The sequence below is a fragment of the Odocoileus virginianus genome, chromosome 3, assembly GCF_023699985.2.
Source record: "Odocoileus virginianus isolate 20LAN1187 ecotype Illinois chromosome 3, Ovbor_1.2, whole genome shotgun sequence".
NCBI classification, from domain to species: Eukaryota; Metazoa; Chordata; class Mammalia; order Artiodactyla; family Cervidae; genus Odocoileus; species Odocoileus virginianus.
In genome coordinates, this window is record NC_069676.1 from 4,520,113 (window position 1) to 4,541,096 (window position 20,984).

Genomic DNA, 20,984 nt, shown 5'->3' on the forward strand with positions numbered 1-20,984 from the left:
AACCACGAAGTCAGCGCGTGCCATGGAGGGACAGCAACAAGGAGCGGAGCTGGGGCTGGTCCGGCCGCCAGGTGCTGCCCACCTTGGGGAATCTCTCCCGGTACACATGATTCATCATTACGATCTCATTGTCGAAGGTCCCTGTGGTGCGTCCAGGGCTGAAGGAGGTGACAACTGGCTTAAGACATGGGACCCAAAACAGCCCAGGGAAGGGTGGCTGAGCCAGGACTGAGGGCCCAGGGCCAGAGGCCAGGCTCGGGTGGGGTCAGGACGGGAGGTGGAGGAGGGGCCAGCCCGGGGAAGGGCTGGGGCCGGGGTTAGAGGTGGAGGCCCACCTGAGGCTGCGGGAGCGGGGGCGGAGGCGAGGTGAGCGGTGGCCGCCCTCCTCATCAGCCACACTGTCTGAGCTGCGGAAATGCTTGGACAGGAAGCAGAGTTCGTCCGGTGTCGGCTGGAAAGGAAGCTGGTGGAGGCGCTCCCGAGAGGATGAGCTCGACTGGCAGGAGGGGGTATCAGGGCCATGGGTTCACGGTCAGCACCACAGCCAGGACCCCAGCATTATCCTAACTCTCAAGGCCCAGTCTATTGGTCATCATGGTAACTTTCCTGCCGCTCTCCTGTGCATCCTTCAAAACTCCAGCTTTGATGTCCCTTCCTCCAGGAAGCCCTCGCTGCTCCCTTGGCAACTCCAAGACCCCCTCTGACCAGATCTTCCCTGACCACACAAGGATACAGATATCTGTGTATACCCGACCAGGAGCCCTTTGGGCCAAGGCTGGGTCCTTTCAGGGACCCCCACATTGCTCAAAATGGAGAACAGAGGGGGGAAACCAGGATGTTTTGCCGACTAGACAACTATTCAACACCTTAAAATAACCAAAACAAAACAAAGATGTGTCTCCCCCACCCCCAACCTGGCACTCCCTGGTCTGCCTGCCAAGGTAAGACTTTGGGTACCGAGACAGTGGAGCTGGGCGTGTTGGTTCCATAGCCAGAAGATGGGAGCGACGCGAGGGACCATCTTCTGCCGTCGGCCCTGGGAAGGAGAATGAGGCGTTGGAAGGGAGGCATGGCCCCTGCGGTTTGTGGGGACCAAGGGCAGGCACTATGGCTGGCAGACCCAGGCCCCGCTGGAGCAAGAACCTTCTGCAAAGGCCCAAGAACAGGAACATAGGGTGAGCAAGTCCACTGTGTTTTTCTCCTTGTTCTCCAGACACCTCCTCCAGGAAGTCCTCCCTGATGCCAGCTGCCATCAAAGCTGCTCTCTGAGTTGCAGCGGGTAGGGTACATGCTGGCCACTCCCACCAGCCTGAGGATGCCCTGAGGGCCAAAGTCCAGCCTCCCATTCCTCAGTCCCCCAGCGGAGGGCATGGCACCCAGCAGGAACGCAATAAACATTGTTGAATGAATAAGTGACATTTAAATGCCTGGCACACAACAGCTCCTCCGCCAGCTCTTGTTAGGTGAATTAGTAACTTTCAGTGAGTGAGAGATTCCTGGCCCGGGCCATGCCACCCCCGCCCCCACCCCCTCCCCAAGGGCTCCTAGAAATTACCTGTCTGTGCGTGCGATGTGGCTGTAGGTCATGCATGCATGCGTTTGCCAGGGGCGGGAGCCAGAGGGGGGACCACCGCAGGGCAGAGGCCAGGGGAGGGGGAAAAGGCTGATGAGGAGGCAGGTCCAGCCACCAAGTGCAGGCCCCTGCCTGGCCCCTTGCCCATGGTATCAGCCACCATCCCCCAAGAGTGGCAACCACTCACCTCCGTGCGAAAGGGAAGTTGATGGCAGAGGCAGCTGAGAAATTCCGAGGACTATCTAAGGGGCTGCTGCCTGCTGAGGAGGAGGTGGGGAAACTGAGTCAGTGGGAGTGGAGACAGGACACCTCCAACCCCACCCCGCTTGCCCCCCGCACACACCTGTTGGGATGGACAGTGGTGACAGGGGCCGAGAAAGGGTGGGTGAGGGCGTTCCTACCACCAGGCTCTTGCGGTTCCCGCTGCGGCAGCTATTGGGGGAGGTGGGGATAAGGTCAGACCCGGGCCTCCTGGCTCAGAGAACCACATGCCCAACCGGGAGCCCATGGGTGGCAGCTTCGGGGGCATGAGCATGCCCTCTCTGCTCCCCAGGTGGACTCCCCCATGGCCCTGAGTTCAGCCTGGGAGCCCCTGGCCCTGCTTCTCCAGCTTCTGTGTTCACAATCCCACTCCCAGCGCTTTGCCAGGAACACTGGCACACAAGGCAGAGGGTGGAGAGGACCCTGGAACCCACAAGGGGTGGAGGCAGACCCCCTACTCCACATTCAGCATCTCTTCCCAGGACCACGGCTCCAACCTCCTGGCCAATCCCCTCCCCTGAGGTCCCCCTAAAATGCCAATTTGACCCTTGGAAACCCTAAAGCCGGCATCATGCACAGTTGCATCTTGTTCTGCCAAACTCTGGCCCACATGTTTTCCTCCCTTCATCCCAGCTCCTTCCTGGCCACCAGATCCCTGGCTCAGGCCCCTCCCTCCTGCCCTTGCCCAGTTTCTCCCACCTGGGCCCTGGCCCCAGCCCCCGCCCTGGCAAAGGGAAGTTGGGAGCAACATGGTTCCCCCCCACAACCCTGGCAGTCGCCTGGCAACGGCTCTGCTCGCCCGACAAGTGCATCAGCCCACGCAGCCAGAGCTGCCAACGCAGCCCGGCCTCGCGGAACTGCGTAGAGAGGGAGAGATGAAACGCTGGGGCCTCACGGGGCCAGGAACGGTGTCCCAGGCAGAAGGCACAACGCAGGCCACGGAAGGGAAGGTCAGCTACCCACTCAGGAGACTGAATGCACGGGCAGGAGGGGTTCAGCCTACCCACTGCTGTACACGCCCCTGCCCCTCGGAGCCTCAGCGTCCCCATCTGTATACCTTGCAAGGTGCATACACAGTACTCAGCTCTGGGCGGGTAAACTGTGGCAGGTACGTACACTGCCATCTTTCTCTCGACACTGCTCACAGGGCTTGGTGCACGGTGGGAGAGAAGGCAATGACTCGCCAGAGAAATCACCAACATTCACCAATACCAATAAGCCCAGAGGAGGGAGAGACCAGCTACACCCATTTCCCAGCCCGGAAAATTGAGGCCACGGATGTCACCAGCCACAGAGATTGTCCTCTAGTCTGAGGTGCAGAAGCAAAAGTGAAACCCACAGGTTCCTGCAAAACTTCCTGTCAACCCCCCACCCCAACACACACACACACACACACACACACACACTCCACAGCCCACATCCTCTTCCAACGCCTCACTGGACTCTTCATCCCGATGCATCATTTTTCATTTCCAACAGCATTTGGGAAAAACACTTGGCCTCCTCCCTCTTGCTCTCAGGCAGGGCCTTCTCAAAAACAGCTACATCTGAGCTCTCAAAAGGGAACTGGGCATTCTCTGTTCAATTCCCGAGCATCTGTTGAACACCAACTGTTTGCTCAGTCCTTCCTGGAGAAGGCGCAGGACCCCGAGAAGCTGCCTAGTTTTTCAATAATCACCCTTGTGTTTCAACAGAGTGAGAAGTAGGTCAGAAAAGAGGGGCCTGAGGTCAGTTTCCGGCACCTGGTCCCTGAGATGCCCATGAGCCTTCTGCATCCCCGGGTTCTGGAAGAAGAGCCTGAACCCTGAACTGGGCATTCAAGACCCTTCAACAGCTGGTCCCATTACTCAGCCTTTGTCTGTGTTCCCTCTGGGGATGCCTAGACCACGCACATGCCCTGCCTGAGGCCACATACCCTGACACTGGCTGAGCTGGAATTTCCACGCAGGTCCAGCAGGGCTCACAGCCCTCACTTAGCTCCTCTGCTTTTCAGAAGAAGAAACGGAGACTCCACTTTGCTCTGTATACAACAAAGTGATTTTTTCCTCCCTGATAACCGACATGCACACCAGCCTCTTGCAGCAAATATTTACTTCTGAACCAACGTTTCCGCTGACTGGGCCCCAAGGACCAAAGAGCCTCAGTTTTTCCAAGAAGCTCCTCCCCAGGTCTGGCCAGAGGACTGACCCAGGTTCGAATCCTGATTCAGTCCTAAATCCCTACAGCCTCTGAGCTGATCCTGGTGGACAGACACTCCAGTCTGGGTAAGGAGGGGTGAGAGGAGGGTACCTGGGACCCCAGGGGACACCTAGATCCCAAAGCATCCTCCCACTTCCCCCTACCGCCGCACACTGGGGCCCTCGCCACGCTGCCGAGACGCACTTTCGGCAACTCGTGTCTGCTCGGTCGGCCGCCGCGCCACTGGGTAGGTCCGCGCGAAGCCCCTACCTCTTGGAGCGCTGCAGCAATGCGCCCTTGGCCAGGCGGCTCCGGTGGCCGGGTGCCGCCACCGCCGTCCAGTAGCTGGGGTCGGACATGCTTCTTCCCTTTGTGCCGCCGCCGCCGCTAGAGGCCCGAGAGGCCCAGGGGCGCAACCAGCGGCGGCGGGGCGCGAACCTTCACCGTGGAAACTGCTCCCGGAGCCCCACGGTGAGGGGCGGGGGGCGCGCCGCGGGGCTGGGGTTATGGGGAGAGGAGGAAGCGCGCGCTGGGGAGCGAGGCCGGGAACCCCGCCCAGGACCGCGCGGGGGCGGGGCCTGGCCTGGCTGGGAGGGGTGAGCGACGCGGAAGCAAGGCCGGCGGACTCGCGTGCTGGCGAGTGGGCGTGGTGTTGCCATGGCCGCGGGCGGAGGGGCGGGACGTTGCCAGGGCCGCGGGCGGAGGGGCGGGACGTTGCCAGGGTTGCAGGCGGCGGGGGCGGGGCGTTGGCGGTACCTGGATGCAGGGATTTGGAACTTGGCTCACTTCCATTAAAATGTAAATACGACCGCTTCTCCCTCTACCCACTCTTTAGGCGTTAAGCCCTTCGAGAGTGTGGCACTCAGACCCATCCAGTGGCCTGGTTCAGCTCATGCTACCGCGCCCACGCTGGCTTTCCTCTGGAATGCCTTTCCTGTCTGGCAAAATCCAGTGTCCCCCTCCTCCAGGAAGACTTCTCTTGTGTCTGTCCGGCTCTGTCTTCCCCTGGCTGGGGCTTCTTTGTCCCAGCATCTTCCAGTAGTGGGCGTGTTTGGCAAACTGAGTCAGAGCACCTGACACACGCTTCCTGTCTGTATGACAGGAAAGCCATCAGCCTGGCTACTATCGGGAATCAGACACCTGATTTAACTTCTCAAGCCTCAGTATTCTCAACTGTAAAATGGGAGGAATATGGGGCTGACACGAAGATTACTTTGTGTCTCCAAGAGTGCCTGGTAAACATTTGATAAGTGTTAGCATTAGGTAAACTTCCAGGCCTCTGTTTCCTCGTCTACACATGTCCATTTGTGAAAATGCAATAAAAGAGCTGACTCATTGGAAAAGACCCCGATGCTGGGGAAGACTGAAGGCCAAAGGAGAAAGGGCCGACAGAGTATGAGATGGTTAGATACCATCACCAACTCAATTGGACATGAATTTGAGCAAACTCTGGGAGACAGTGGAGGACAGAGGAGCCTGGTGGACTACAGTCCATGAGGTCCCAAAGAGTCGGACAGGACTTAGCGACTGAATAACAATGAAATCAGAGGCACAGAAAGTGCCTGGTACAGAGCTGGGGTACAGATCATCTTCATTATGTAATGTGTCACACAGTAGTCTGTGAGTTAATGCTTCCTCCTTTCATGACAGCTCCCCCCCAAGGAAATCAGGGACAGTGTCACCCTGAAGGTGAACCCTCCACAGGCCATACAACACTTTGGGAACTAGCCCAGGCAGGACTGACCTGGAGCCTGACTCCACATCTGAGAAAACCGAGGCATACAGAGGGCGTTGCTGCCTGGTAGCTAGCCCTAACCCTGTGCATCCATCGTGCCACTGATTTTGCTTCTCAAGTCTCTCTCAGACTCCCCACCTTGCTCCCTCCGAGCCCAGGGTCACCTTCAGGTGGCCCAGACATTGCTGAGTGTCTCCCCAGGCCCTCTAGACTGAGGCTCAAACAACCCATACCTAGCCACTCGTTCACTCAAAAAAACACTGAACACCTACCCTTTGTACTGAACACTGGGGATGCAGGACACAAATAATCCCTGCAGCCAGGGTCCCCAGTCTGGTAGGGGAGGCAGAGAGTATACAGGAAACAATTACATGAACAAGTTAATTTCTGAAGTCAAGGAAGGCAAAAAACAGGGGTAGCAATGGCAAAGGACAACTTTAGCCTCTGTGAGGTGACACTGCAGCCAGCCACACACGGAGAAGGCAGTGGGGCCAGCCATGGAGAAAAAGCATCTCAGTCAGAGAGCACAGCTTATGCAAAGGCCCTGGGGCAGGGCTGAGAGGAAGATACCAGCAAGACTCTCCATACAGGCCTTGTGGGCTACAGGGAGGATGGCAGTTTTACTGCAGGGCAATAGGGAGCCATGGAGGATGTGTGAGCAGAGGAAGGGTGTGATGTAAAACATCCTCCCTCGTGTCTGCCATGGGGAACAGGAGCTGTTGGGGCAGGAGTGGAAAGTGGCAGCACGCTAGTGAGGAGCTGTAACAGGGCCTGGGAGGGGGATACTGAGGGTTGGACCAGGGTGGGGCCATAGAGTGAAGTGGGTAAGTTCTGGATGTATTCTGAGGCTGAAGAAGAGGTGCTGTTAAGGGGTCAGATGAAGGGATGAGGATATTCTCAGGTATTTAGCCAGAGCCACGTACAGGGAACAGAGCCTCTTGCCTGGGAGGAATTCAGGTCCCATAGGTCTAGGAACTCAAGTGGGGATGAAGTCATGGTCTCATGCACCATACACTAGCACGCAGTATCCACAAGCTCCTCCCCGCCCCCCCCCCACATGTGCCAGGGACACTTCTGCACACAGTTAGGAAAGGAGCTACCCATCATTCCCAGCCTGCACCGCCTGTCTGCCTCCCATTACTCCCACGACGCTGGCATCCCCAGCAGCTGCTTCTCCCACGCCCATCTGGCCTCAGTTTCCTCCTCTGCAGACCAGGCTACAGCTGGTCTGTAGCCCATGGGGGCCCATGGCCATGGAAAAGACCTCCCGTGAAAGGCTAGCTGAGCCAGCAATCTCCAGCACCAGCCCACTGCCCACCAGAGCAAGGTCCTCCCCTGCTCACACACCCTCCACGGCTCCTCATTTTACAACAAATCCGCACTCCTGGGTTAATCCCTTTCCTAGAGCTCGGATCCTAGCTTTGTGCCTAGGGCTTTGCCTCTGTCTGCCTGTGCCAGTAACTGTGTAAACAGGAAAGCCCTCGCTGGACATACAGACCCCCATTCCTGACCCCACATTGGTCGGACCATCACAGCCCCTTCTACCTGCTCATGAGCTGTCCACACCCCTCCAAGCCCCGTACCTTGTGGGGTTCCCAGTACCCTCAGTAGAAAATCCAAAATCTTCCTGTCCTTAGTATCCAAGGCCAGAGGGAACCCTCCTCTGACAATGCTGTTCCTGCTTGCAACAGCCTTTTTGTTGTGCCCTTGGCCATAAGGACCCAACTCAAGACCTTCCCTTCAATCTGCTCCCGGTACCCCAAAACAGGTGGGGCCCTCCCAGCCGCCTCCTATTTGTGCCCCAAGCATTAACTGAGCACCTGCTGTCTACCAGGTTGTGCCTGAGGCTATAGGATGACCAGGACAGATGAAGTCAGGCCCTCAAGGGGCTCCCAAACCTTTGGGTGAAAAAAACCAACTCAATAATCACACAAGAAAACAGAGGGACTTGCCTGGTGGTCCAGTGGTTGAGAATCTGCCATCTAATGTAGGGGACACGGGTTTGATCCCTGGTTGGGGAACTGGGATCCCACATGTTGTGGGGCAACTGACCCCGCCCCAACTACTGAGCTCACATCCTGAGCCCAAGTGCCCCAGCTAGAGAGAAACCTGTGCACTGCAACGAAAGATCCTGCATGCATCAACCAGGAGCCTGATTGTTGTAACTAAGGCCCACCACATCGCACTCATGGTGGGGTCAGGATGCACAACATGAATGTAAGTGGGGCTTGGGGCCCTTATGGTGGGGCAGGGGCGGGGAGGGTTGGTCAGGAAAGACTTCCTATCTGAGAGCTTGACAGAGACTTGACAGACGAATAAAGGAGTAAATAGAGAAAATGGGGCTCTGGGGGGCGGGGGGGCGCAGCAAATGCAAAGGCCCTGAGGCTGGACCAGCTTATACTCTGGCAGTCCAGGAAGCCACATGAGTAGTCAGGTGAGCTCTGGAGAGAGAGGGATGGGCGGGGGTGGAGAGGTGCATCACTGTGTCCACCTAACATCTTCCTATTTACACAGTTACTGGCACTCTGTGGGCTGGACCCATAGGGCTTTGGAGGCTGAGGAGACAAGTGTGGGCTTATTCCTAAAGTGCTCAGAGCAGAGGAGACAGGGACCCAGTTCTTAGCCTGGCGCAAGGCAATGTAGCTCTGCTGCCCCCTAGTGGCGAGAAAGGGGACCAGCGGACTCAGCTTGGGCCCCAAACTCTCTGCCTCCATTTCCTCCTGGTAAAACTGCCTTATCTGCTTTCAGCAGGTCCCTCCCCTCATCCGGTCCTCAGCTGGGGTTGAGGCCAAAGACTCAAGAGTCAGATCTGGCCTGATACTCTCTCCCAAGGTGCCCCTGGACAACACACTCGGAGGTCCTAAGCTGTAATCTCCTCCTCTGCTAAACAGGGGGCGACACCATCTCTGCCTTCCGTTGAGGCACCCCAGCCTGGTCCAGACCACACCATCTCCTACCTGGATGTTGCCCTAGCCACTTCCTTGCCTCTGTCACCTCCATTCCTATCTCCTGTCCCCAGCCAATCTTTCTTCCCCCAAGGTGGCCACAGAGGCTATAAAAATCTTGGTCCTGAGACTTCCCTAATGGTCCAGTTGTTAAGACTGTGTGCTTCTACTGCAGGGAGTGTGGGTTAGATCCCTGGTTGGGGAACTAAGATCCCACATAGTGCGGGGAGTGTGGCCACAAATAAATAAATAATAAAATAAAAAATCTTGGTCCTGCCTCAGGACCTCTGCATATGCAGTTCTCTCTGTTTGGTGCCTTCCTTCCCCCAGCCCTGCTCAGGCCTTGGCTCAAACACCACATTAAGAGGTCTCCCTCTGAATGTGTCTTGTTTGCCCACCCCCTTGTTCATTGCCTACTGCCTGAGAAGTGCCTGAGAGCCCCAAGAGGAAGAAACTGCTCCTCTTGTTCACAGCTATGCCCTTAGCACCTGGCACACAGTCGATGCCTACTTAATGAAGGTGTCTGCCTGTTGCCCAGCACCTTGTGTGGGCTCCAAAGTGTTCTCTCTTCTCTCCATTGAAGGCCCAGGGAAAGAGTCCTAGCAGCTCATTCCTACTAAGGTGTAAATGGTTGATAGGCCATCAAATTCTAGACATCACTGACCTGTACCTCTGTCACCTCCCTAAATTTTGCCCAAGCTGTGCCAGGAGCCCACTGTAACCTTGATGTTCTTTCCTGTACAGGGGCAAGACCCTGAGATGCCCACTTCTCCAGTTACAGAGGGTAGTTCAGAGTCTTAACAGACTCTGATGGCAAAGCTGATCCTGACACTTAGCCCCCAGACATAATGAACCAGGAGAACTGATGTCTCCTCTCTGAACCTCAGTCTCCTCTGCTCAGAAATGGGATCAGAAAGGGTGCTTCTCTCCCGAGGTTGTGGAGGGAAAGCAGGCGTTTGGTGGGGAGCCGCTGCTCAGTCAAGCCGGTTCTTTTCTCCCTATGCCACTCTGCCTGGTTACGTTCAGTGCCAGGGCTCCAGTGGCGGACTCTCAGCCTTAGGGGTGGGTGAGTGAGTGAGTGAGTGAGTGTGTGTGTACATTCAGAGGGAGTTTTCAGGCCAGCTTCTGCTGGGTCACAGCCCAGGAGGCCAGGCCAATTCATCAAGGCCTTGAATAGACTGGGAACCCAGCACCTGTCTTGAGGAAGTCCTTGGGCAACAGCTCAAGTTCTGGCCTCGCCCTGGCCATGTGCCAGAAGGGGGACCTGCTGGCTCTGACTGAATATGGAATTTTCCCATCATGGTCCTGGTGTGGTTCACAGTGTCATTTTATGGAGGGGTAAACTGAGGCCCAGAGAGTCCATGTCACCAGCCCACAGTACCTTGGGGGAGGGAGCTGGATCTGGGCGGCCTCCAAGTCTCTGGGGTGCCAGGGCAATGTCCGCGCCCCGCCCGCGGGCGCTGTCACTTACCTCCAGGGGTGCAGGCCCAGCGAGGGGCTGCAGGGGCTGCAGGGGCTGCTGGGACTCAGCAAGGACGGGCTCTGGCTGCTTGGAGACAGACTGCAAAGAAAGAGGCCGGGGACGGTGAACCTGGCAACGGCCCCTGCGTGTGGCTGGAGACGGGACCAGGGTGTGGTTCCCTTAGGGAGAAGGGGCCTGAGGCTGGGGGTACTGGGTCTACCGTAGGCCACGAGGGCGGGGCCAGACCGATGACCCGGGAGGGCTCCCGGAGGCGGTGGTGCGATTCGGGGCGACTTGAACAGAGACGCGGAGGAAGGGTGGTTGTCAGCCTGCCCCTCTTCCCCTCCCTCTCCCCTTCCAGGGTCAAGCACTCACTCGAGGGTCAACGCCGGGATGTGCAGCTTGTCCCTGCGGGACTTCATGCCGAGGCCGCGTCTATGCGACCGCGACCGAGTACTGACGGCCCCTTCGTGGCCTCCCTGATCGTGTCGCAATCGGACGGACAGACAGGACGCCAGGACAGCACGCCTAGCAGGCGAGGCGGACGCGGAGTGGGGGCTGGGCTGCAGGGGGCGGGGCGGGCGGGCTCTCTCCGCCCAGGGGCGGGGCTCCGAGCCCTGCACCTACGCGCAGGCCCAGCCAGGCAGGAAAGATCGGATTGCGGGAGGCAGGAGGCACCGGTGCCACCTTCTCCCAGGAAGGGCCGGCGAGGGTACCGGGCTTCGAGTCACTGAGCTGCACACCGTAAAGGAAGGGCGGTCACTGCCTTCTCAAGCGGGTTCATTGCTCCATCAACTGGCCCCGCCCCTTCCCGGCTGAGACACGGCGCTCGTCCAGCCCCGCGCTCGGGGGTTGGAGGGCGGGGGGGCGGGGGATGTCTCTCCACTCGGGATTGAGCGTGTCTCGCCCCTATCCCCCCACTGGCCACCGCGCGGGGGCTCAGCCCCACGTCCCTAGCCACCCGCAGCCGCTGTCAGCATCTGACACCGGAGGTCCCGACCACGCCTCCGGGCCTTTGCTTCCCTGGGTTCCCTCTGCCAGGATCGTCATCGCCCTCATTCATATCCGAATTCAACCCCACCAGCCTCCCTAATACAAGTGGACCCCCGGCGCTGCGAGCCCCACCCTCCCTCCTGCCCAGCCCAGACTCCCGAAAGTCTGGGGGTGTCTGTGTCCGGCCGCAGCCCCCTGGAAATCCTGGTTAGAACGAGTCAGGCACACCGCAGGTGTCTAAGAGTAGACAGCCTTCAGGGAGTGTTTGTCCTGGTCCTACGCCGTGGTCCCGGACTCTGCCCTCTGCAGTTTGGACTGATTCACCGCCCACCACCCTGCCCCCAGCCTGGGCAAAGGCTGGGGACAGTGCCGGCCTTCCCGGCGGCGTCCAAGCCCCGCCCCTACCGGGGCCCGCAGGTCCCTCCCCACCCGCTGCACTGCCCTCCGTCCAACCAGAGAGGGTCTGGACTTGGGGGCCACTCTGACACCAGCCCCACCACCAGACCAAACTCTCATCCAGCCCCCAGGATCTACGCCTTTTCCTCTCTCTCCACCCCTATCTCCACGCTGTTTCTCCAATACTAAGCTAGTTCACACCTCAGGACCTTCCACCATGCAGTTCTCTCTACCTGGAGTGCTCTTCCCCCTACCCTTTTCTCTTCCAGGTCTAGTCTCAAATGTCACTTCCTCTAAAGCCACCCTCCAGCCCCCTCCTGTGTGCCTCTGATCTCTCCCCTGTATAACATCCCTTCCCAGCTGGCACAGTGGTAAAGTATCTGCCTGCCAATGCAAGAGACCAAGAGACAAGGGGTTCAATCGCTGGGTCAGGAAGATCCCCTGGAGGAGGAAATGGCAACCCGCTCCAGTATTCTTGCCTGAAAAATCCCATGGACAGAGGAAGCTGGGAGGCTATAGTCCACGGGGTCGCAAAGAATCAGACATGACTGAGCGCGTGCGCGCGTGCACACACACACACACACACACACACACACACACACACACACACACACACACTCGCTATAGAACATCACTTCATCACTTTGCCCAAGAGAGTGCAAGCTGCATGACAGAGTCCAGCATTGACTTCTCACCCTGTCGCCTGTGCCTGGAACAGAACCTAGTACACAGTAGATACTCAAAAGAAGTTTGCTGAGGGAGTGATTTCACTGAGGCGCAAGGGAATTGCCACCCTCAGCTCAGGCAAACACAGCTGCCAAGCCTCCGAAGAGGGAGTGTTTGCCACCACACTTCCCCAGACCACCAGCTCAAGGCAAACGCCTCCCCTTCCTGGGTTTTGCTTTTCCCACCGGTGCTGCTAAGTGTCCTAAGTGGCTTCACTTGTGTCCAACTCTTTGTGACCCCATGGACTGTAGCCCACCAGGCTCTCTGACCATGGGATTTCCCAGGCAAGAATACTGGAGTGGGTTGCCATTCCCTTCTCCAGGGGATCTTCCTGACCCAGGGATCAATCCTGCGTCTCCTCTATTGCAGGCAGTCTCCTGCACTGCATGCGAATTCTTTACCAACTGAGCTACCAGAGAAGCCCCCATAAACCTGTGTAAACCTGGGGGCTCCCCAGGTAGCCCAGTGATAAAGAATCTTCCTGCCAATGCAAGAGACCCAAGAGATGCAGAGTCAGTCCCTGGGCCAGGAAGATCCCCTGGAGAAGGGCATGGCCACCCACTCCAGTATTCTTGCCCAAGAAACCCTATGGACAGAGGAGCCTGGTGGGCTACTGTCCAGGTGGTCACAGAGAGTGGAACATGACTTGGAGACTAAACATCAACAAACCAGTGAAGACACTTAACAAATCTTCTTGGAGTTTGAGGGACCTCACAATGCCAGCCACCAGGAACATTAATGTGACCCCGAATTGTATGATTTTCCACCGATGTTCCCTGAAATAGAGTAAGCTTTGTCATGGGAGGCATGCAAGCCAATTCCAGGACACCAGACTGGAATTCTATAGTCTGGACCCTGGATACCACCCTTTCAAGTTGGGTGCTCTTGAGCCAGTGATGCAACCCTTATGCACTTCAGGTTCCCGTTTGCAAACTGACATGATTTGCACCTCACCATCCAGCCTGTGGTGAGGTGCCTGTGAAGTACTTTGCAAACACCAGGGGGGAAAGGGGGCAGGGCAGGATCAAGGTGAGAGCTTTGTAGTAATTATTAAATAAATTCACAATTCAGATGCTGCTGCTGAAATATCTGTGCCCAGGACCATAGGGCTCCACCCAGCCAACTGGCCCCAGGTGAACTCACCCACGTCCCCGGCGTGGTAGGCTCAGCTCCTTCTGAAAAGAAAACAGGAGTCATTCCCAAGGAGACAAACCCCTCACTCCCCTAGCCTTCCACTCACCCAGCTGGCCCCTTGTTCACCCTGTTCCAACCAATGCCTCTTTTCTGCTCATCCCGTACACTGAACTCAGCCCTGCCTCAGGGCCTTTGCACCAGCTGTATCTTCTGTTAGGACCACTTTTCCTCCCTTCTGGTGCTAGTTAATTGAAGTTCATCCCTCAGGTCTCAGCTCAAACACCCTTTCCTCCAGGAAGCCCTCTCAGACTCCTTACATTAAAAATATCTTCATTATTTAAAATAAATTAGTTTATTTTACCAAGAACTCTATCAGTAGTGGCTAAATATTAATACTAATATTCTATTGAGGAAAGCAGACTGAGAGCCGAAGAACTGATGCTTTCAAACTGTGGTGCTGGAAAAGACTCTTGAGAGTCTCTTGGACTTCAAGGAGATCAAATCAGTCAGTCCTAAAGGAAATCAACCTGTGGATATTCATTGGTAGGACTGATGAGGAAGCTGAAGTTCCAATACTCTGGCCACCTGATGCGAAGAGCTGACTCATTGGAAAAGACCCTGATGCTGGGAAAGACTGAAGGGAAGAGGAAACGAGAGTGGCAGAGGATGATGAGATGATTAGATAGCATCACTGTCTCAATGGACATAAATTTAAGCAAACTCCAGGGGATAGTGAAGGACAGGGAAGCCTGGTGTGCTACAGCCCATGGGGTCGCAAAGAGTCAGACACAACTTAGCGACTGAACAACAATTGAAGAAAGGGAGATTTCTGCATCATCCTTACCCTGTGCCCTCTCAGATCTGAAAGCCATTTTTGCTCACCCTCTGCAGAATCCAGGCAGGTTTGGGTCCTGGTCATCAATGGGGCTGGGGGCACAAACCCTATTGAAGGGGCAGAGCTCCGCAAGCTGATCTGCACCAATCCTGGGTGTCCTTACCATATACAAGAAACACCTATGATTGGGGTCCATTGTGATCCCAGAGTCCACCCTCAAACGTGGTTTGCCCAGGAGGACTTTTTAATTCTCAAAAGGCTGTGTAGCACGAGTTTAGAATCTGAGGACACTCAGACCTGGGTCCAGATCTGTTATCTCTTCTTTCCTGTCCGTGGGATCATGAGCCAAGTGGTTGGTATCCCCCCTGGGCTTTGGTTTCCCCATGTGTAATGTGGAGATCACGTAAAGCGAGGTCTGGGGTAAAAGTCATCAGAAATTATTACCGTCGCGTGTTATTGTTGTGTTATTTTTGAACTTAGCAAGGGCCTTCGCAGACTATCGCAATACCAGCTAAATTTGACTCACATTCACCGAGTCGCTACTACGCACCAGGAGCAGAGGCCTTTTTACAGGCAGGGTAACTGAGGCGCGGAGGGCAGCAGCTGCCCACATTTCTTGACTGAGGTAGGGTCGGGAATCCAGGTCTCTGGACACCACACACAAACACACACGCTGGGGCGGTAGCGTCGAGGATGCACAACTATTTTTATCTTGGTGGGTTCAGGGCTGCCCACATCTAGAGTTGGGCGTTCGTCATGGCAACAATGACGTCATCAGCCCCCGCAGCCAATTGGAGGGGGCCGGAAGCTGCTGGGCACGGGGATGACAGGGCTGGGAGGGATCGACAGGGTCTCCAGGCAGAGGAAGAGATGGATCTGCGGGGGTGGGGCGAAGCCCCGATGCTGGACCCCAACTACCTTGAGCTCAGAAAATCAAGTCAGAGACCTTCAAGATGGGAGGAGGCTCACCTGCCAACCCGAGGTCTCCTTGTTTGCTTGAATACCTCCGGGGATGAAGAGCTCAGTACCGTGCAGGGCAGCCGGTCCCAGACCCACCACCATTAGGGGCTCCACTGGCCCCCTCCAGTTGTTGTGAGTTCTTATGCCAGCTTCCTCCTTCCCCTACTAACCCACAAAACAGAGAGGAGCTGGGATCTGAGCTCAGGGATTTTTGCTGTGCCCACACGGGTACACACACACACACACACACACACATACACCCCATCCCAGCCATTTCCTTCTAAAATCCTGACAGTCCTTGGTTCCCAGCCTGGCTCCCCAGTCTGGGCTGTATGATCTCCGCCAAACAACTTCATCCCTCTGAGCCTCAGTTTCCTTGTTTGGAAATGGTCCAGTTACATGGGGCCCTGAAGGAGTCAAGCAGCAGGCTCAGGGCCTGATGCTGGGGGAGGCTTTGATAAAAGGAGCCAAGACAATTATTTTGTGAGGTTGATAACTCAGAATTAATCCACAAATTTTAATTTACTTCCAAAATACAAAAAGATGTAAAGTGGCAAAGAGAGATGAGGGAAGGTCAGTAGCCCCCTGCAAAGGCTCAGTGGAACGCTGGGCCCACATGGAACTCTCCCGGAACCACCCCCGGACCCTCTGCTCCCTGCACCATCTGCTTCTGCCTTCAGCCTCCTCTTTGCCAGCTGTTCCTCAGGGAGTGGTGCTCGCCTAGAAAGGGGGTGGAGGTGGGGGGGGTCCAACCCCCTGGAACCGCCCTTTAAAGATAATATTTATGGTATCCTGTTCTGGGCTGGGTGATGCTGCCTCTTCACCAGAAGCCTCAGCTCCACCTGGAGGAATCCCCAGTCTGAAGGAGACAGGGGAAGGCATGGACACCCCCCTCCTGGAGGCACTAGCAAGGACCCAGAGGAAGAGAAGGGGCTGGAGGGAGTGGGGAGCCAAAAGACTTCCTGAAGGGGTCTTCAGGTTGGACCAGCAGGCTAGTGGGAAACAGGAGGGTGGAGGTGGGACTCAGCCCAGTGGGTACCAAGTCCCATGGGAAGATAGCAGCTGGAGTCGAGAGAGAGAGACCAGTAGGGACCACATGGCATCAGCCAGAGGACTTCCTGGAGGAGGAGAATAGTTGGAACTGGGCCATGAGAATGCCAGATGGTGCTTTCAGGGAGCTTCCCCAGCAGCAGCAGAGACAAAGTCCAGACACAGACTGGCCAATTTCTCTGTCCCCGCATGCTCTGTTTGGGGATCTGGTGTTATAAAATTCTGTCATTTGTGAAGCAAAGGGCCAAATGGGAAATGAAAATAATGATAGAATAATAGTGGTAGTAATCCTACTAATAACAGCTTATGTTAACTGGCGCCGACAATCGCTACACAGAAGGCTGAGCTTAACCCAAACCAGGAAGGGCCAGTCTCCTCTTCCCTTTACCCACAGCCAAGGCAAACTGGTGGCCCGCGGGCCAAGCCAGGTCCTATTTATGACCTCCTAGTATTCAGTCAGGCTTCCCTGCTGGCTTAGCGATGAAGAATCTGCCCACCAATGCAGGAGACAAAGGCTTGATCCCTGGGTGGGGAAGATCCCCTGGAGAAGGAAAGAGCAACCCACTCCAGTATTCTTGTCTGGGAAATCTCATGGACAGAGGAGGCTGTTGGGCTACAGCCCATGGACGTGCTAAGAGCTGGACACACTTATCAACTAAACAACAACAAAACCACTCAGCCAACAGCATACCCTGCATTGCCACACTCAGATTAGCCAGGACACCTCCATGTATTGTCTGGACTGGCCAATCAGCTCATGATTTTCTCAAACTTTTATGAATTGACTCTTTGACCTATGGCAAAGATTAGCCTTAGGATAAATGATTGACTCTGATCAGCAGGCTGCCCCCTGATTGGGGGCGGGCGGTGGGGGGGAGACAAGGCGCTCAGGGCTCCAGTTAAAGGAATGTGTGACTGATGCCCCAAATCGAAGCCCTCAACATCTTTGCACTCTCAAGTGCCAGACCAGTTAGAATTTCAATTCTGGCTTTCTGGCTGTTACTTTCCCTCTCTGAGCCTCAGTTTCCCCCTCTGATAAGCTAATAATCCCCTGGGCTGTTGGAGACTTAAATGCATGCTTGCTGCTGCTGCTGCTAAGTCACTTCAGTCATGTCCAACCCTGTGCAACCCCATAGATGGCAGCCCACCAGGCTCCCCCTTCTCTGGAATTCTCCAGGCAAGAACACTGGAGTGGGTTGCCATTTCCCTCTCCAGTGCATGAAAGTGGAAAGTGAGAGTGAAGTCACTCAGTCGTGTCTGACTCTTAGCGACCCCATGGCCTGCAGCCTACCAGGCTCCTCCATCCATGGGATTTGCCAGGCAAGAGTACTGGAGTGGGTTGCCATTGCCTTCTTAGCATTTAGCATTTGTAGGTGCCCCATAATGTGAGCAGTTATTTACACTTCTACTGTTATTTTAAAAAATATATATTTTCATTGTATCTCCTACTTTGTCCTTTACTGTAGATGCTTTCCTTGTTTCTGGCTCTTTTTTAGACCCCCACCTGCTCCAGAGGAATCTTTCAAAGCTCTCAGATCTGACATGACCTGCCCTGCTCCAGCACCTTCCACAGCTCCTAATCACCCTGGGGAGAGAGTCTAACCTCTTCAACATCAGCGCTAGAAGCCCTGGAAGTAGATGAGTCCATCTCACATGCCCAGGTCCAGTGCTAAGAAACGGCCTCTGGCTGCTCCATAAACACACATGTCTGCACACCTCTGAGCATTTCCACATGCTGTTCCCTCCGCTCAGGTTGCCCTCAGTCACCTGGGCAATCCCTACTCGTCCCTCCACCTCTTTGGATGGAGTCCTGCCAATGTGGGGTTGGTCTGGAGGGACAGCCAGGTCTGTGTGGGTTTAGATCCTGACTCTATTACCCACTGGGACACCTGGACAGAGCCTATGATTCTATCAGCCTTAGTTTCCCCATTTGTAACATGGGATTCGTCCTCAGAGAATGGGTACCTTCTCCCCATGGAACAGGCCCCCACTTTCTGACGTCAGTTGCACCCCCACTCGCCTACCCGAAGGCAGTTTCTCTATTTTAAGAGGCTGCGGGCGGGGCTGAAATCTATCTGGGGCTCCGGGAGGGGCCTGGTTCCCCAGTGCTGCTCACTAGTCCAGCTGCACCCCTTCGTCTATGCTCAGGCTCCCCACCCCGCCCCGCTCTTGCCTTGGCAATGACCCCTGCCCTTCTCCTGCGCCTCCTTCCCCATGCCATCAGGATCTCTACCTTGCAGCTCTACCCATACCCTCCCTGATCCCCAACCCAAATCCAGGTGACAGCACCCCCCTTCACCTTCAGACAAGTTCACGGTCTAGCAGCCAGGTTCAAGGCCTGCCTTTCCCCATTCTCCTCGGCCTCAGTGTCCATTTCCCTACCCCTGTCCTTTCTGGCTTCTCTCAGCCTCATTCATTCCCCAAACACCAACCCCCTGCCCTGCCACCAGGGACTGCCTTCTCTGTCCCAAAGCCACTGGCAACCATCAGTTCAGGTAGGTACCTTCTCCTGGGGTGCCTGAGGGTGCCCCATGACACCTGACTCCTCGGCGGGATCCCTGCTGCTCAGATATTCATCTCCCCCAACAGGCTGGGAGATCCAGGAGGGCAGTTCCAGGGGTGAACACCCCTCACCACCACCACTGCCTCTTGGAGCCAGGAGACTACAGGAGGCACTCAATAAATGTTTGTTGGGTAAATGATGAATCCCGGTTTCCCCACTTGGAACTGGTGGCTTCTACATGTGTGGTCTAAGCTCGAGGAAAAGGGCTAGATTGTCTAAACTCCCATTGAACAGACGGGTAAACTGAGGTCCAGAGAGATCAAAGGAGTTGCCACCCGAGGTCACCCTCTGCTAGCTATGATGCCTTTTTTCTTATCTCCTCGTGGCGCTGCCTCCCCAGCACAAATCCAAACCCAGGGGTCAGAACAGGAGGGCCCTTATAGTGAATGGGGAAACTGAAGTCCAGAAACGCAAGAGTGCCTCCCACCACCCCTGCCCCCACTCCCCAGGCCACACAGCCAGTTGGCAGTGGCTGGTGCACCAGAGAGCTGGTTAAGGGTGGGCAAATTACATTCCGCTGGGCGACCTCGGGATTGCGACTTTCTTAGACTGGAGCCTCAGTTTCCTTGTCTGATGAAAGGGCTGCCTGACAGTCCCAGCCTCCCCGTCTTGCCTTATGGGTGAGCTGAGACAGGGGTGCGATGGTGCTGCGAAGGCACGAAGCACGTATTAATACACATTAATTAATAACATTAATTAATATTACTCCATCCCTAGTAAAAAGATTAATACAACACATCACTAGTAAAAGGATTAACACCAACGACATGAACATAGATGAGCGCTCAAAAGCTGTCGTTGCTCGTATTATTAGAGCTCCTGGTGGAGAAGGCGAAACCCTCAGCCCCTTTCCCCCAAGGAGCCTCAGTTTCTCCATATGGCAAATGGGCATACCCTCCTCTCATCTAGCGAAAAGCACTTGGAGATGTGAGTGCAGAAGCGGGAGCCCCCGGAGCGCGCCCCTCCCTCTGCCTCGGCTTCTCCCCGGTCCGTCCAAGCCCCGATCCCGCACCCAGGCAGGTTCACTCCACCAGCGACCTCTGCCCGCTCTCACGGGGCCTCACCTGGAGCCCACGGCGCCGCAGGAGGCTCGGCTCGTCCATCGCGGGCTAGTCCGCACTGCCGGCCGGCGCCCGGCCCCGCCTCGGCCAGCCAGGCCCCGCCACCCCGCGCCATTGGCCAAACAGGTCAGCTGACGAGGCCTGACCCCGCCCCTCTCGAGGAGCCGGTTACGAAAGGCCCGCCCCTTTCGGGAGAGCCTGCCCCGCCCTTCCAGGCCCCGCCCCGCCCCTAGAGCCTAGAAGTAAACACTTTTCAACACATCTTCCCAGAAGAGAGAATTATCCCCATTTTGCAAATGAGGAAACTGAGGCTCAGGATCCATGTGCCTGGGGCACACAGCAAGGTTGAGATGAGTGCGGTATTCACTGCTTTGCAAAATTTAACAAGGGCTCACACATACAAGAAAATCCTTAAGATACACAACATTTTTAAAACAATAGTGTAAAGAAATCAAAGCTAACGCAAAAATGCATGATGAACTAGACATCAACATTTTAAATACAGGATCAGAGTCTGCCCTTCCATGACCCTGACTGCTTGCCTCACTCCAATTCTGGCCCTTGTCCCAATAAAACTTTATTTAGAAGCATAAGCAGTTATCAGGTTTTTTTTGATGATGACTGCCTTTGCTGAGTGTCAACTGAACACCCAACTAAATGCTTCGTGAGGACCTCCCCTCATAGGTATGCGATGGTGATTGTTCAACCTGACTTTGCAGAAGGGAAAGGGAGGCTGGAAAAAGCCTGAAGTCCCAAGGTGGCATCTACATTCTCTCTTTCCCTGGAACTCCCACTGTCTATGCAGCTGCAGCTTCCTTCTTTTACCTTAATGTTCCGCCTGACATGACCGTACATTCTCAGGTTGGAGGCGACCTGGCTAATTGCCTGTGAGGTACCATAAATTCCCACCAAGTTATGGTAGCCAGACTGAGCACATAAAAATATAGGTTGTTGTTTAGTAGCTAAGTTGTGTCCGACAATTCGCAACCCTGTGGACTATAGTCCGCCAGGCTCCTCTGTCCATGGACTTTCCCGGACAAGAATACCGGAGTGGGTTCCTGTTTCCTTCTCCAGCGGATCTTCCTGACACAGGGATCAAACCCAAGTCTCCT

The 20,984-nt window shown here is 55.7% G+C and overlaps 1 protein-coding gene and 1 long non-coding RNA gene across 15 annotated transcripts in view; one reads left to right on the top strand and one right to left on the bottom strand.

Annotated features, from left to right (window-relative positions):
• MAST3 (microtubule associated serine/threonine kinase 3) overlaps window positions 1-19,966 on the bottom strand; it is a 41,257-nt gene extending 21,291 nt beyond the window's left edge. Inside the window, exons 1-9 of one of the 14 annotated variants that reach the window (XM_070461835.1) lie at window positions 19,876-19,966; window positions 13,413-13,444; window positions 10,164-10,253; window positions 1,917-2,005; window positions 1,761-1,833; window positions 1,556-1,576; window positions 958-1,036; window positions 336-496; window positions 83-158 (exon numbers count right to left, since the gene is read on the bottom strand). In XM_070461835.1, the coding sequence (XP_070317936.1) occupies window positions 83-158; window positions 336-496; window positions 958-1,036; window positions 1,556-1,576; window positions 1,761-1,833; window positions 1,917-2,005; window positions 10,164-10,253; window positions 13,413-13,444; window positions 19,876-19,914 (660 nt within the window). In that variant the 5' untranslated portion in view covers window positions 19,915-19,966. Of the gene's footprint in view, window positions 1-82; window positions 159-335; window positions 497-957; window positions 1,037-1,555; window positions 1,577-1,760; window positions 1,834-1,916; window positions 2,006-4,282; window positions 4,585-10,163; window positions 10,254-10,529; window positions 10,688-13,412; window positions 13,445-14,788; window positions 14,867-19,875 lie in introns of those variants that run through there. The other 13 variants (XM_070461839.1, XM_070461832.1, XM_070461830.1 and 10 more) reach the window with 13 other exon arrangements.
• On the top strand, window positions 15,078-18,954 carry LOC110131682 (uncharacterized). The gene is made up of 2 exons (XR_002312249.2): window positions 15,078-15,330; window positions 17,745-18,954. It is a non-coding gene; the product is annotated as an uncharacterized lncRNA (long non-coding RNA).
• Window positions 19,967-20,984: the final 1,018 nt, after the last annotated feature.